Source organism: Pezoporus flaviventris, unplaced genomic scaffold (genome assembly GCF_033815535.1).
Source record: "Pezoporus flaviventris isolate CSIRO_AGI_PZ_B2104156 unplaced genomic scaffold, CSIRO_AGI_Pfla_v1 ptg000013l, whole genome shotgun sequence".
NCBI classification, from domain to species: Eukaryota; Metazoa; Chordata; class Aves; order Psittaciformes; family Psittacidae; genus Pezoporus; species Pezoporus flaviventris.
In genome coordinates this window covers 39,187,645-39,202,958 of record NW_026892561.1, presented here as the reverse complement: position 1 = coordinate 39,202,958, position 15,314 = coordinate 39,187,645, and the positions used below count along the sequence as shown (strand labels likewise).

Below are 15,314 nucleotides of genomic sequence, written 5' to 3'. Positions count from 1 at the left end.
CCAGGTTTCGGTGACACTGCATCAGTAGCCATGGACAGACTCCTGGCTAAACCTTCACCCTGAAGACAGCTACTGCAAGAGTGACACACGCCATCAGACCATCTCCCCACACAGCTGGGGAGGGTTTTGACCTCCCCTCTGAACTCCTGGCCTTCCGCAGTTGCTCCTGCCCACCTCACCCTCTCCTTTTGCTTCCTTTTGCTTCTTCTGGAGGATCCCACTTCATGCTCCACTGACAAATGTGGTTGCTAGTGCAGGCCCTGCTCCATCCTGTTGCTCGCAGGGCACTAGGTGTCAGGAATTGGTGGATTTCGTTGAACAGATTGCCCAGAGAAGCTGTGGCTGCCCCATCCCTGGCAGTGTTCAAGGCCAGGTTGGACAGGGCTTGAAGCAACCTGGTCTCGTGGAAAGTGTCCCTGCCCGTGACAGGAGGGTTGGGACTGGATGGTCTTTAAGGTCCCTTACAACCCAAACCATTCAACGATTCTATGATATAAAGGTTTCACTAATTTCTGTGTATCTACTGTCTTTTCCTTATTATCTCAACCCCAGCATCTTCCACAAATGCTGAAACCCATAAAAGCACAGGAATGCAAGTCCCCTGGTTATGATCTCTAGTTAAGCAATGGTAATAAAGTTGCTGTTGTGCTATCAAACCTGACAATGAATGATTTGCTGTGCTGTCATAAAATCATACTCTGATTTGGGTTGAAAGGGACCTTGAAGATCATCTAGTTCCAAGCAGATGACCAGGTTTTTATGCCTGGGCTTTTCTTCATTTGATGTCACGTTTTGATGATGTTCAGACCACTATTCCTTCTGTGTCACTTCACTAGATGTTCAGGGGCGAGTCTTGCCTCCAAGCTGTATTGCCGCGCGCCTGCTCGGTGCCTGTGGACATGGACCGGGGGCGAGGAGAGCTGTGCACAACATCGGTGTGACCCTGTGCCCGTCGCGGGGTGCAGCACATGCGGGCAGTGCCCTGTGTCTGCATTACGACCCACGCGTGAGGGTTTCTCTCGCGGAACCCTGGGTCCTTCACACAGAGAAGAGCCGGTAGCTGGTGCCTCCTCAGAGCAGAGCGCTCGGCCCCAAGCCGGCGGTCTATGAGTGCCTACGACCATTACGCCGGCGGCCGCTGTGCACATTCGGGCAGATCGGCGACTTCACCGCGGCTCTCCTCTCGCGCCGTGAGAACACAAGGACATGCACGGAAACGCACGCTCCCGCGGCGAGCCGCACAGGAGAGGGCACACGGCCAGGCCCCGCCCCAGCGGGCGGAGGCCGCTTCATCGGTGTCTCGGCCGTCGGCTTCCCGCCCTCCGCTCACGGGCTCGGTGGGATCGACGATCGTTTCCTCACTGCCAGGGCTGAGCGAAGGGAGAGGCAAGATGGCGGACAAGGCGCCCAGTAGCTCGCAGAAAGCCAGTGGGAAGGTGAGGCCGTTCTCGGGGCCGCCCGCGGGCCTGTTCCAACAGTGGGGGTACAGGTGCCGCCTGCTGTCGCGGCGGTGGGGTCCGGGAGTGGCAGGGCGGTGAGGTGCGGGTGGCGCGGCCTGCTCTGTCCCCGCTCTTTGCCCGGGGTGACTGCGGGCCTCGGGAAGGGGGCGGCGCGGCGGGGCCGGCGGGCCCGGGCCTCTCACCGGGTATCCCCGTTTCCCGAGACCGCCCTTGGCACGTCTGTCTGCTGGGTCGGCCGCAGCGGCCTGCTCGCGTCCCCATGCCCCGGCAGAGGGCCGTGGGGGCGGGGCGGGTGCGCGCTGCGCGCTGTAACGGCAGGCGTGAGCCGTCCTACTCCAACCGGCGCGCCCGGCGTCGGGTGCCGACGGTTCCCTAATGCCCGAGCCGTGAGCCGGTACATGTTTCGTCCCCTTCTACCTGGTGTCCTTATACCCTGCTGCCTGGAGCCCGGGGGGCGTTAGTTTCCAACTTCCGAGTGTAAAGGAAAGCGCAGATTTTTGATCGAGGGTCGTCTTTTGATTTGCGATCCAGTTACGTATTTCCCAAAGCCACCGTGGCATTCCCCGCTCTTTTCCCTGTACCGGCTCGTACTTCCTGTAATTATTGTTGGTTGGATTCGTAGACCAGAAGTCCAGGTAGCGCAGGAGTTACGGCAGACTTGTGCAGGGCTGCGGGCCGAAGCCAGTGCCTGGCTGACAGCGGCTGGGAGCAGCCTGTGCCCCTCAACACCGCTTTTGCTAGGAGAGCAGTTTTGGGGGACGCAGTGGCAGTAGATTGAGCACTTTTCACTGAGCTCTGTTGCAGATACAGGCCAGAACCATAGAAGCCTTCCAGTTTTGTTTTTTTTTTTTTTTTTTTGTAGTGTGTTTTTTTTTTTTTTTGGTGTGAGTGTGTAAATCGCCAAGGGAGAAGCCACGTTTTGGCTCAGGAATTTCCAGTGATATACAGGTTAATATTTTTTACCTATTTTCATATTCAGCTAAAACAGGGTTTATTTTTTCTTTTTTTGGCTGCTAGGAAACTAGCAGAAATGTAGTTACCAAGAGCCTTCGCATATTTACTCGGTGTTATTACAGTAGGAGAGGTTTATTTTTGTTTCCCTTTTTTGAACTATTTCAGATATTGGTAGGAATCATATTTGGATCTTGCCTTTGGCTTGGAACTGTAAGGAAGAGCTGGATAGAAAACTTTAGTAGTGAAGTAGGTCTTAAGTTATAGAGAATGGCTTCCAGGGAATAAGACATTTTGGGATTTCATATATACTTAGACATAGAATTGTGATTTAATTATTGATTCCTGTAACCGATAACATGACAAAACCAACCCAGATGTGATCCCTTTCTTTACATCATAGACTTTTCTGTGTTGTTGTTTACTATTTCTGTACTGATAATTCTTTTTTAATATATAATAATTAATTTATAAGAATTGCTTTCTGTCCTGGATCTCAGTTCTCATACTCAGAGGTATGTGCAGACACTTAACTCTTCATACCAAGTCATCTATTGCATTCAAGTCAGTGGGGCTACTAAAGAATGTGAAATTAGTTAATGTGTGATAATCTGTCGAGGCCACTTGAGGAAGTCCTGTGTCCCCTTGCTCCTCAGTCTCCTGTTACTCTAGACATATGTGCTGTGTTTCCAGTAGTCTTTTTCCCATGCTTAACATTATAAATTCTGCTTGTTTTGTATTGTCAGTAGTATTTCATGTGCCAGAGAAAATATAGACTGCATATATCTGGATCCGTGAAAATGTTTCTGTTGAGAAATGAAATAAAATCAGACATGCTTAGCTCTTGGGGCATTAGCTGTTTGATTTACAATTTGAAGTCCTTCATTGGAGATGGTGCAGGTCCAGGAGCACCCATTGCCTCTTTTGTTGTGGTGGTAGCTGCTTTTTAGGATATTGTCAGCTTCTAAATAAGTTTGAGAATTTCCAATGTGAAATGTGTTGCAAAAGCATCATCTGTTCCTTTGTCCCTTTGAGATTGGTGTAGCAAGATATGTGCTTGAATTTTCCAGAAATCTAAGTAGGAAACAAGGACAAAATTAAGGAAGCGAAAATAGAGTTTGCCCAAGACTGCACAGGATATGAGTGTAGGGTATGATTCTGAGATGGCAGATACTGATTATGTTCAATTACTGTCTTGACACAGTGAAATATTAGCTGCTGAATGACTCTTCCAATTATTTATCTTCTGAGAACAGTGATTTTATTGCTTGTCGAATATAGTTACATTGCATGTCCACTGCTCTTACATGTAATATGTTGTACACATTGGGTATGATGAGGCAGAAGAGATTATCCACTTGTACCAAACTGTAGGTTTCCCTTTTTCATTCTAAAAATATGTTTTAGCAATATTCCTTAATTATAAAAGCATTTCTTGGGCCTTTAAGTAAGTTATGTGTTAATTAAATACTGAAGAACAGTGATCGCTTGCTTATGAATGGACAGCTTTTTCTGACAAGTTGAAGTGTATGTAGACCAGCAATGTAAAATCTGTACGTGTGGTGAATTCCGGTTAGATGCAGCATTCTGCAGGATGGTGAAACTTATCTTTAACTTTCTCCATATTGTTGTTCAGCTGTTTCAGTAAATGTAAAGAATAAATGGATTAGATATGAAATAATTTTCAGGTATTTGCAAGCTTTTGTTTTCTGGATAGTTTGATAGAGAAAAGAAGAATGAAAAAGACAAGTTGAGCTGGAAACCTCCCTGCCTTTGCTGCCTTTTAACATCTTAATTTAAGTGGTGATTCCATTTGGTTTTCCTTGGTATTAGTGCAGACACAAGCCAGTCGTCGTTACCTTAGCTGCGTTTCCCCACCCAGAGATTATCCTCTTTAGCTGATTTGTCATGACTGGAAGAGTTTGGTATGGATTGGAAGCTGGTTTAGCTGGACTTGCCAACTCTCTCTTTTATAGGTGATCAGTTAGGTTGGGAAAAGTAATCTACTTCAGTATGCTCAATATGAGGGCAGAATCAATGGAAGGTGTTGAAACAGGGCAAGAGTGTCTCACACTCGTTTCTCATAAACACTACCTGAAGCTATTAGTTTTTGCAAGGGCAGGGCTTTTATTTATGTTTTAAATTGTAGCCATTACAGTTGTAAAAATAACATTCAGCATTTGGAAGGCCATGGATTGTCTCCTGGGTTTTGTTGGCAGCTTTTGTGCTTTTGTTGCTCTTTACTGTTTTACTGAAATGACACCAGTGTTAGTAAAAACAAAATAAAAATCCACAAACAAACAAACAAAACCCCAAACAAACCAAGTTTAATTACTGAATACAGCTTAAATATTTGTGAAATAACATAATCATGCCAGTTTTACTGAGTGATCATTAAATTTGGAGAAACTAGGAAGAGCTGGATTTGTGGGCACTTGCACTGCTGGCAGGAAGGAAAATTTGGGAGAGCAGTCACCTCTTCTCTGTTTTCTTTGGAAGCTGCCATGAAGCTGGAAAAAAAATTTAAACACCAGAATCTGAGGGAGGGCTCTTTGCTTTGGCTTACTAATAGAAATTAATCACAAGTCTCGTTTGTATGGTCCTTTGAAGATTTTTTTTTTGGGGGGGTGTGTGTGTGTGTGTGTGTGTGTGTGTGTATTTGTTTCCTTTTGAAAACCTTTCTTTTGAAGGTTGAGTGAACTTGGCTATACTCAGTAATGGAGCTTTGAGTGACCTGAAGTCCAAAGCTGTGGTTTGACAGGGCTGTATTTTACTGGAATGCCATTTCGGCAGCTTGCAGTGCTACTTAAGTTATGCTGGCATGATTCTTTGAGAGACCTGTGTAGTGAAAGTGATCCAGCTGGAAAATAGTATGGTTTGGGGCGGAGGAGAAGGTTTCATATAGAGTAGTAGAGCCAATGAACTAGGAATAAGAGAATGTTTGTGATTGTTTATGCTGGCAATGACTGAAAGATGGACTCATTGCATTTTTTCTGTTAATGTTTGGAACATGAAGGAGCTACCCTCACATCTTGGACATCATCAGGTGCAGGACAGAGCTTTGGGTATGTTTCTTTTAACAGTTAGTTTAGTTGAGCTACTTAACATGATGACAAGAGGAATAAATAATGTTGGTCTGGGTTTCAAAACAAGTGGGCAACTGAAATGCTCCCCTCTGTGAATGCTAGAAGGATGCTGAGTTTGCTGAGTCAACTCAGGTGGTATAACTCCTAAGGAAACAAAATTACCCCTTTGTCAAGGGGTGCAATGTGCAGTGCTGTGTAGGCTAGGTTGTTGTTTTTTTTTAGTAATTGCTTGTTAGAAGCTGGCAGATGGCAATCCATAATTTTGTCAAGAATTATTTCATCTTGTTCTTCATGGGTAAAGCTGCTTGTATGGTCAGAAGCAGTACCAACGGTATGAACTAAATGTATAGATGGGAAAAGAAGACCTACATAAGAAGGAAGATAATGTGGCTCTGCAAAGCTGCTAGTTTTGTGGAATAAAGTTGGTCTAAAAGCTAGAACTCCTTTTTGATGTTTTCAGAGCACACCTTAGTAGAATTTCTGTTGCTTGGCTGATGTTGGAGTGTGTTGGTGGGTTGTGGAGCACTGCTGTACTTCTAGCTCAGTGGCTTCCAGACTTTTTTGATCACTGGTCTGCTTTTTTGCAGGTAGCCCACAGAATCTCTATGTGCATTGAAAGCCTTTCCAAGTAGTATCATCTCCTCTGTTGCTGGAGAAACAGATTTAGTGTCTGTTACTTTTTTTATGTTCTTACTTCAGGATATTGTGTTGTGTCATTGTACCGAGCGTTGGTACAGTTTGTTACCGTGTGGTGCCTTGTTAGTTGTTCTTCCTGTAAGCAGTTTCAGCACCAGTCCCTGTTCAAAGGTGTTGCTTTTCAAAACTTCTGTAAATGAAACAGATGTGGAGAACTGAGAAATGGTAAGTTCATTCTGCTGTTGCCAAACAACCTCCTTCCCCCAAGCAGTGCTGGGTCTCGAATCTGCCAGTACACTAAGGCAGATGGCACTGTATCATCCCACCTTTGAGATTTATCTTTTTAACTACAGGTCTGAAAATGCTTTTTGGTTTTTTTTTTTTTTTTAAGGATGGAATTGTAACTGATGCGTTGTTTGCCACAGGGTGGCAGCTGGCAGTGGGAAGAATGCTATTTTCAAGCCCTGAAATTCTTTAGCGCAGTGTCTTTTTTTCATCTGTGATGTTGTGCTGTACAATGATAAGCTCTCGGAGGGAAGACAGGTTTCCTTAAGCTACATTTTTGGAGTGCGTAGAACTGTGTATAACATATTACTGATTAGAGTGCTATAGGCAGTTGTGAATCACAAAAAAATTCCGCGCCAAATACAGAGAAGTTTGCAGGAAGCGCTGTTAGCAGAAGATGCTTTTGATATTTGCTCTCATGTACATTTTAATGAACTACTACTGGTATATGTGAACTAAATTTACTAAGTTTTGTGCAAATATGTGCCTTGTGATTAATGTGTAGTGTTGCAGGTAGGTGGATTTGGCAGGTCTGACAGTAAGACGCAGTTAGGTTTTTTTGGTGTGCTTCCCCACTGCCCCTTTCTCTTTCTCAAAAAAAAAAACCAAAACAAAAAAACCAAACAAATTCCTATGAGCCTTTTACTTCTCCCTATTAAGGGTTGTATCTTTGTGTGTCTCTTTACCTTTGTGCTCATAGTTTTGGTTGTTGAAGTGCTGTCTGCCATTTTTTTTTCTAAATTGATGTGACAGTTAAAGATAGGAATAAACTTGTGCAAAGATAAATGCCTCTTAGTTGATGAAAAAGCATGATGCAAAATGAAAACCAAGTCTAGTAAATTGCTGTCTAGAGTAGCTTTTGGTGCTTGTCTCTTTTGGAAGACTGGAGATGAGCACTCTTGTATTACTGTTTCTGGTGGAAAGTATAAGTTGCTGGTAATAAGGAGAAGTGTTAAGGTTCTGTAACTAATGAACAGATTTCGGCTAATAGAACTGTTTTATTTTTACTTTGATTTCAGTGTAGGTATGACTTGTGCATCAGAGTTATGTCATAATAGTTGATGTTATGTCAGTGAGGTTTTCTGGAATGTAGGTATTACAGAATTAAAAAATGTGTTCAGTCCTGTTTGTTGGAGTGTTCTCCATCACTTTAACTCATTTAAAAAATGGATTAAAGAAAAATCATATGCAGATTTTGTATGTACACTGGTTTACATGTTAATATTTAGTTACAGTTTAATAATGTTAATTAGTACATATGTACAAATGAGACTTAAATTAGTGCTCTTGAGGTGGCCGGTTTCCATCTGTGCACAGCATACTAAGAGCAGTTTTGGAAATTATTTTTTAGTAAGGGAAATATAATCAAGCACTTCATGTAAACTTTAGCAGCTTTTAATGATAACTCTTGCAGATTCGGTGTAACAAACATTTGTTGTGTCTTTTGAGCTTGCAGTAGTGTTGGTTGCGTATTTATAAAATCCAGCTGTGGAAATTTACATGTTTTGAATTGTAGCAAGAACAGTCTATCTTCAATCCCTTACTTGCCTTGTATGATGTTGTTTATGCTGCGACCCTGTTCAGATATGTCATTAAAATACATTACATTAAAATACATGTGTCTTTGTTCTTGTGTATGTGGATGTTGAAGTTGAAATGAAAATCACATTCAAAGAACTGAATTAATAAAACAGAGGTCGTTTGTCTGTTTCTTTTTCCTTGTCTCACTCTTCATTCTCTCTTCAGGTCAGGGCGCCAGATGCAGTACACACCACTGGATCTGCTGATTCACATGTAAGTTCAAAATAATGAAAAAGACAAAAACTTAACAATCCAAAAACCCCCAGCACAAACTCTAAACAAAAAAAAAAAAATTACCAAACCCTCAAATTCAGAATAAGGCCTGTTTTCCACAGAAAACCACTTGCTGTAGGCAGACTCTGGTGCATTGGTTATCTAGTCTGTAGGTGTTTGTAAGTCAAGCATTGATTTTGATTTTTAAAAGCATTCCTTGAAGCTTTCAACCAGCCACTAGCATACAAACCTCTGCTTCATGATATTACATATTCATAATAGATACTTGAATAGGAAGAAGCTGTGAGGGTGCTGTACACACTTCTCTCGTACAGAGGAATAGTTCAAAATACTAGGAGATTAATTGTAAGGGTCATTGTATATTAAAGTGTCTTCTTGTATACGGTTGGCTTCTCAAAAATGAGATAGTGTAGCCCTACCTTCATAATTTCTTTTTCTTTCTAATAGCATATACTTCAAGCGAAAGTTAGGAATTATTACCTAGTCTCCTGCCACCCTGCAGGAACCTTATTTGGTCATATGGTTGGTATGTTGTTTGAAGGCCTACCTATTTCTGAGCTAAAATGAAAACAGGCAGCAAGTGCCAAACAGGGTGCTAATACCAGACAATTCATTCTGTGGTTTGGATTTTCTTCAAGATTTCAATTTGATTTTCTAGATGAAAAAGTCAATTACCAGCTGTTAAATTGCTTGTAAGATAACATTATTGAAGTTGTGATAGCAGAAACTTTTCGTAAAGAAAGGTCCTTTTATTGATTTTGCTTTACTTGCTACAATTTGGAAAATTACTCTTAAATCTCTTTTGCATTGTTGATGGAACTGGGACTTAAGTACTTTGTGCCTTCTTAAAGTCAATGCAGTGTTACATTTGATGGGATTTTGCTTTCCTACAGTGATTTGATTACTCAGTCAGAAGTTTTCTCTTTGTTTCCATCTTTTGCTTTACCCTTTTCACTGTATTATTTTCCATTTTTTGAAGGAGGAAGGCTTTCATGTTTTGTATAGCAGTATTGTTTGGAATTCTGTGAAACTGCATGTGGTTAATAATAATCTAGTTGCCTACTGGAATGTAACTAGCAGACATAAATTAGTTTCATCCTATTAACTTCATATTACTCCAGCCACTTTGAAGGTGTTGTGTGTTTTGTTTGTTTTTTTTTCTTGAGACCCTGTCTAAACTGAGGAGATCTTAGTGCCAGAGCTCTCATTATCTTGCAGCTTCTTCCCTTATGTCACTAGAACATACACTCATGGCTGATCTGCAGGTATACTGTAAAATCACTGTGAGAGATTATTTCTTGATGACAGGATAAGCCTTTAGTCTCCAGTGCTGTGCCATAGCAATATGCCTATGTTTTTACAAGGTTATATATAGTTATACTGAAATACAAGCTGTCATTCAGGGAACAGGAAAACTGATCTTAACTTCAAAAACACAGATGCATTTGAAGCTCATGATAAACCTGTCACAGCATCTCTTGTTGACAAACATTGTCATAAACCAGGTAACTCTCCAGACAACCTTGCATTAATTTGTAACTGATAGTTTTCCTTTTAATGATGAAGTAGGGAACATTTGTCGAAGAAATTTGAGGTATTTTGGTTATATGCTTGGTACAGATCTAGTAGGTGTTTGTGGTATGAAAAAAGGATTATGAACAGAAGCTGATACTGGAAATAAGACTTTTTACATAGAAGGTTATTCCTAACGAAAACTCTCCTGTGCTGTTGGCAATTTTTAAATAATATGATAGGTAAGTCATTCACCTTATTTGTCTTGATGTTTTATTAGATTCAGCTGATTGTTTTTTAAAGAGTGGTCATAGCAGAAGTGGTGGTTTTAAGCATCACTGTGCAGTGTAAGAGTATTACAGAATTTTTGAAAATAAAGGTTAATTGCTTATGTTTTGTTCTCCTGGGGCTTATTTCATGTTCTTGTGCTGATTCTTTATGAATTACTGTATTAAGTTAGGAGTTCCCAGAGAAGTTTCTTATCTTTTGTTTCCCTCCCATTGCCTCTGTCTTTGGAACGTGGCCTTCATCCTGTTGTCTGTACTCTCTTAATGCTTTACTGTCTGTTAAATACCTAAATATAATCCTAAGAATTCTAATTTCATACTCTCCAGACATGACTGTTACATGGAGTCCTTCCTTCATCAAAGTGTCAAGAAGGAAGGAAGGAATGGAGATTAAGTTAGAAAGAATGTAAGAGCTAAATACGAGGTCTTTTCTTTAGTAGTTTAAAACCTCAAGAAGGCATTTTCTTCTTCAAGACAAAAAATTGCATTTAACCTTGAAGTACAGCTGAAATTTAGCATCCCTTTTGTTCTTCAGTTATACCTGTTCAGCCTTGTGCAAACATTCTTCTGGCCAAAATAGTCAGGAAAAGCTTCTGGAACTTTTCTTTTTCTTTCTTTTCTTGGAAATTGCGATGATCAAAAAGGAACTGTAGTGCAAAGTCTGTGTTTCCAAAGCTATAGAAACTCTGTATTGTGCAGTGATTAGATCTCCAGGCTCTTACAGCAAGTACCCATCATACTTCAGCTGTGTTTGAAGACTGTATTACAGTCTTTCTCATTAAATGGAGGATGATTTGTTTTTAAAAACCCTAGATTTAAGTTTTTTTGGTTGTATTAGATAATGGCAAGTTCAGAGAGAACTACAGGAAGCCTTTGTTTTGTTTGGGTTAAGTCACTTCAGGTGGAAAGTTTTTGGTCTAGACCACATGAAGAGTAACATTTCATTTATTTTGTGAAAAGCTAAATGTTTTCTTATTTCTTTTGCAGCCTCTAATGGAAAGCAAACTTAAAGCATTCAGTATTGGCAAAATGAGCACTGCCAAACGGACTCTGAGCAAGAAGGAGCAAGAAGAATTAAAAAAGAAGGTAATGGTGTACAGTGGAAATTTTATTTTGTATGCAGAGCTGAAATAAGGTTGCTTTTAGATTGCATTCAGCTTTACCACCAGATTTCTTTCTTTTGATAATTGTAGCTCTCTAAGAACAAAAGTGAATTATATTTTACATGTTAGATTTGTTCTTGGCATCCATGGTGTTAATATATATACACAGAGAGAGAGGCTTGCTTCTCTTCCCTTCTGTGGGAGAATCAAAGTTCTGGCTACCTGAACTACTGAATTACAGCAATTCATTGGTTGTTGTATTGCTCAAAATGAAGACAAGCATCACCTTAGGGTATTTTCTGTTCCTTGTTGCTCCATATCACTGGATTTGAGTAATTAGAAAGACTACTGTTATCTCTGAAACTGTTTCCATACACATCTTTGTTATTCTGTGAAACCTATTTTTGTGTAATTACTTTATTTGGAATGAATGAAAACATTGAAATTTGATACTGAATTTTAGGATACTCAGGAGTGTCCGAATATTAGGAAATCTGTAGCCTATAGTTGGTAAGGTGGAAGTTCTGAAAATGTTGGGCTTTGAACTTTAGACACATTACTGTTATTATGTTTCAGTGGGATAGCTCCTCCTGGGTTGTTTGAAATATGAGCCTAAAGTAACATGGTAGTACTAAATTTAGTGTTACACTTGGCTTTATTAAGTCATTGAATTAACTTCTCTGTGAAATATGTAAAGGTGATTGTTGTTAATTTCCTTCAGTCACATGGATTGATTGTAATGGCCAAGATGGAACATGTGCTGTTCCCTGATGCTTTGGTCAACAAAGCTTCAGTCTCATAGTGCTGGTCTTTGATATTTTCTGTTTGTTATCTTTTGAATGTTAAATTGCCATGTAAACTCTTGTAAATGAACAGTCACATTTGAGCATACAGGCCTTATTTGCTTTATGTATTGTGTGCTGTGTTTTCCCCGCATACCTCTCAAATTTGAATTCTGTCTAAAATTGAAACTTATGTGATACAGTTTGTAGCATGAACTCTAGAAAATAAAAAGGAATGTCACATAGCTAATTTAAGAATAGCTGTCTAGTGAAGATTATTCTGTGGTGATAGTAAATAGATTAACATTTGTTATGTAGGAGGATGAGAAGGCTGCTGCAGAAATTTATGAAGAATTCCTCGCTGCCTTTGAAGGAGGTGATGGTAATAAAGTGAAAACATTTGTAAGAGGAGGAATCGTTAATGCATCTAAAGGTATAACTAATGTTTTTTGGGGGGGGGCGGGGGATCATTTGTCTTTGAGTAAAGATGAAGATTTGCTTTGAATTGTGTTTTAAAATCAGTGTTACATTAGAAGTAGCAAAGGAAACTTGATCTAAAGTAGCTAAAATCTGATTTATGCTTTGACTCACTAGGTAGGTAGTCATATGGCGTGTTTAAAACTTCAGAGGAAGAAATGTTTTGTTTTAAAAACCTAATTTTTCTTCTTTATATTAAAAGGTGCTAAATTAGGGGAGTTTGTATTATCACTTTTTAAAATGAAATAATATATTGAATGAACAAGACTAAAGGACAATAGTATTCTTTCTAATGAACAGTATTGTGCAGCATTAATTAATACGATTTGGTTTTAATTTGCCTTTAATTGCAGAGGAGCATGAAACAGATGAAAAACGGGGTAAAATCTATAAGCCTTCATCACGATTTTCAGATCAAAAAAATCAACCAAACCAGCCATCTAATGAGAAGCCTCCGTCTCTCTTAATGATAGAAACCAAAAAGCCTGTAAGTTTCTTATTTAAATATTAAACCCATACTTAGGAAATATTTAGAAGCATTTTAAAAAAAGTCTGTGAGATCTCACAGAGTAGTTTGATCTGTATTTATCATATATTGAAAGGTGAACCTTTTGATTTGCTTAATACCATAGCAAATAACAAGATCATGAAATGCAGAGGTCCATTAGCCCTGTATCCATGATATTCCTAGTGCTGCGCTTTGATTTTTCACCTGTGTTTACTGTGTTCCTGCTAAGATAAACTTCTCATGAATACAGATGCAGTGACTTGCAAAGTAACAGTATCTCCAATCCCAAGAATTTGTGAAGTTTTAGAAGCAATTCTTCTTGCTGCCATCTCTTTTTTGCTTTTTATAACTTAAAAAAAAAAGGACCTTTGCAATGATTAAGTTTTCCTTGGTGAGGTTTTTGAAATTTTATTTAAGGTGGTGTTTGAGAAGTTCCTTTGCTTTTTGAGTTGTACCACATTGGTTGTAGAACTTGCACATTTTTGAAGCTGAGCGCCTTGTTTTTATTTAATTTATTTTGACTTCTGTCAAAAGCATGGTGTGATTTTTTATTTTTTTTTTTTTTCAAACTGAGATTTTATCATAAAAAGTAATGGAAATACGAACAAACTTAGTTGTGGAGTGGTAGTTACCTATGGTTACTATTACTACTGTATGTGTAATGTGTAATTAATGTCTTGAATGTCTTTCAAAAGTATTTTAATAGAGCTCACTACAATTTTTAAGCTTCAGTGAAACACACGTGATACTGCCTGTAAGGGTGGGAAATGAGATGTAATGTGATAATTATGAGTAATGCCATCCCTCCAACTTTAAACAAAACTCAGATTTTGACTACTGTGGTAATACTGGATGGCAGTTGTGATTTTCATTATATGTAAAACTCTACAGTTACAGAAATGAATTGTAGCATTTTTTTATTATGCTGAGCTCTGTTATGTCATATGCAAGTGTTTGTACTGTGAGAATATTACTGCTTTTCACATTTGTCATAAATACTTATCAAGTAATGCAATCAGTTTACTCACTTGCCCTGTCCAATGGTGATTGAAGATAATGAGGTAAAAATGATTTTATTTATTTGGCAGACCATCCCCAAAAACAAAAACAAACAAACAACTATGCCTGGGGTGAGTAGGAAGTCCAGTTTTTCCAAAGCTGTAGTGTGTAACACAATAAATATTTTGTATGTCTGCCTATTGGAAACGTTTTCATTTAAATTCGGTTATATGAAAGCAATGTTGTTGAAGGTGAAAGTTCACAAGTTAGTCAAGGTACACATTACAGTAAAAAAAAATTACAGTATCCATATTTGTCATTCCAGAGTGTTGGTTTTGTTTTTTTTTTTTTTTTTTCTGATCATCTTGTACTGTTTAGAATAACTGTTTCTTCAGACCTGTATTTATATCTGAAAGGAAGCAAGAGAAGAAATTCTTTTCATGTAGAATGTTAGCCTGTGAAAAAAATAGTTGAATATATGTATGTAAATTAATTTACATATATATGCACACACATAATTAGAGCATGATGGTTTGCTAGGGGTGGAGTCAGCTTCTAAGTTCCTAAGTGGAACAAACTGACAAAATAAATCATGGATATTTTAAATTTATATGTTGAAGAGAGAGTGATCACACATGCTGCATTGTAGCAATGACAAGTAGTCAAGTTTCGCTTAAGCTGTATTTAATTTTATATTTTCTAGCTTTGTGTTTGATAGTGCTCAGTCTTAATGTTTTCAAGTCTTGTTTTTTGTGGTGTTTTTTTTTTTTTTTTTCCCCCTCTCCTGTAGTTTTCTTGATTTGAAAGCTGTGGGTAAAATATGCATGGAAATTATCTAAATACTTGTTATATACATGTAGTTTTTATTTTTGTTCATCTTATCTGCTGAAGTGTTGGCTGATATATCTTTAATTTTAGCCTTTGAAGAAAGGAGAGAAAGAAAAGAAAAAGAGTAATTTGGAACTTTTCAAAGAAGAATTAAAGCAGTAAGTTTGACTTTTTATTGTAAATAAGGAAGATACAAGGTTTTTGCCTTCTTTTCACAGACAATATTTAGGATCATTCTTGCTAAGCTGTTTCTCTAAGTTTCTTTCCCCAGATGCTTGTGGAGTGGCATAATTTAATTAACAATGGCAATGATAAACAGAGTTCGAACTTTGTATATGAGTGTTGGTGATTTGGATAATCAGTTGCCATCTAATTAGCACATGATGTTCCATGGTAGTTCTCCCTTTATGCTGATTGGCGATAGGAAGTGTTTACCACTGTTGCTGAATTGACTAGAGTCTATAAAGTGATCAAAAGTAAACCAAAAAAGTCTCTTATGTTAGCTTAAATATTTATCTATTGGAATGAATGGATTTCCCTGCACATCAGAGGTGTTTGATTTGAAACCCTTTGGTACTCCCTTCC

The 15,314-nt window shown here is 39.0% G+C and overlaps 1 protein-coding gene across 6 annotated transcripts in view; it reads left to right on the top strand.

Moving 5' to 3' along the window:
- The first annotated feature begins 1,250 nt into the window (after nucleotides 1–1,250).
- The window catches only part of U2SURP (U2 snRNP associated SURP domain containing), a 45,425-nt gene continuing 31,361 nt past the window's right edge, over nucleotides 1,251–15,314 (top strand). For 2 of the 6 annotated variants that reach the window (XM_061452893.1, XM_061452891.1), the window contains exons 1-7: nucleotides 1,256–1,436; nucleotides 8,165–8,212; nucleotides 11,020–11,118; nucleotides 12,236–12,350; nucleotides 12,748–12,881; nucleotides 13,991–14,032; nucleotides 14,820–14,887. In XM_061452893.1, coding sequence (XP_061308877.1) covers nucleotides 1,392–1,436; nucleotides 8,165–8,212; nucleotides 11,020–11,118; nucleotides 12,236–12,350; nucleotides 12,748–12,881; nucleotides 13,991–14,032; nucleotides 14,820–14,887 — 551 coding nt within the window. In that variant the 5' untranslated portion in view covers nucleotides 1,256–1,391. Of the gene's footprint in view, nucleotides 1,437–8,164; nucleotides 8,213–11,019; nucleotides 11,119–12,235; nucleotides 12,351–12,747; nucleotides 12,882–13,990; nucleotides 14,033–14,819; nucleotides 14,888–15,314 lie in introns of all 6 variants that reach the window. The other 4 variants (XM_061452895.1, XM_061452894.1, XM_061452896.1 and 1 more) reach the window with 3 other exon arrangements.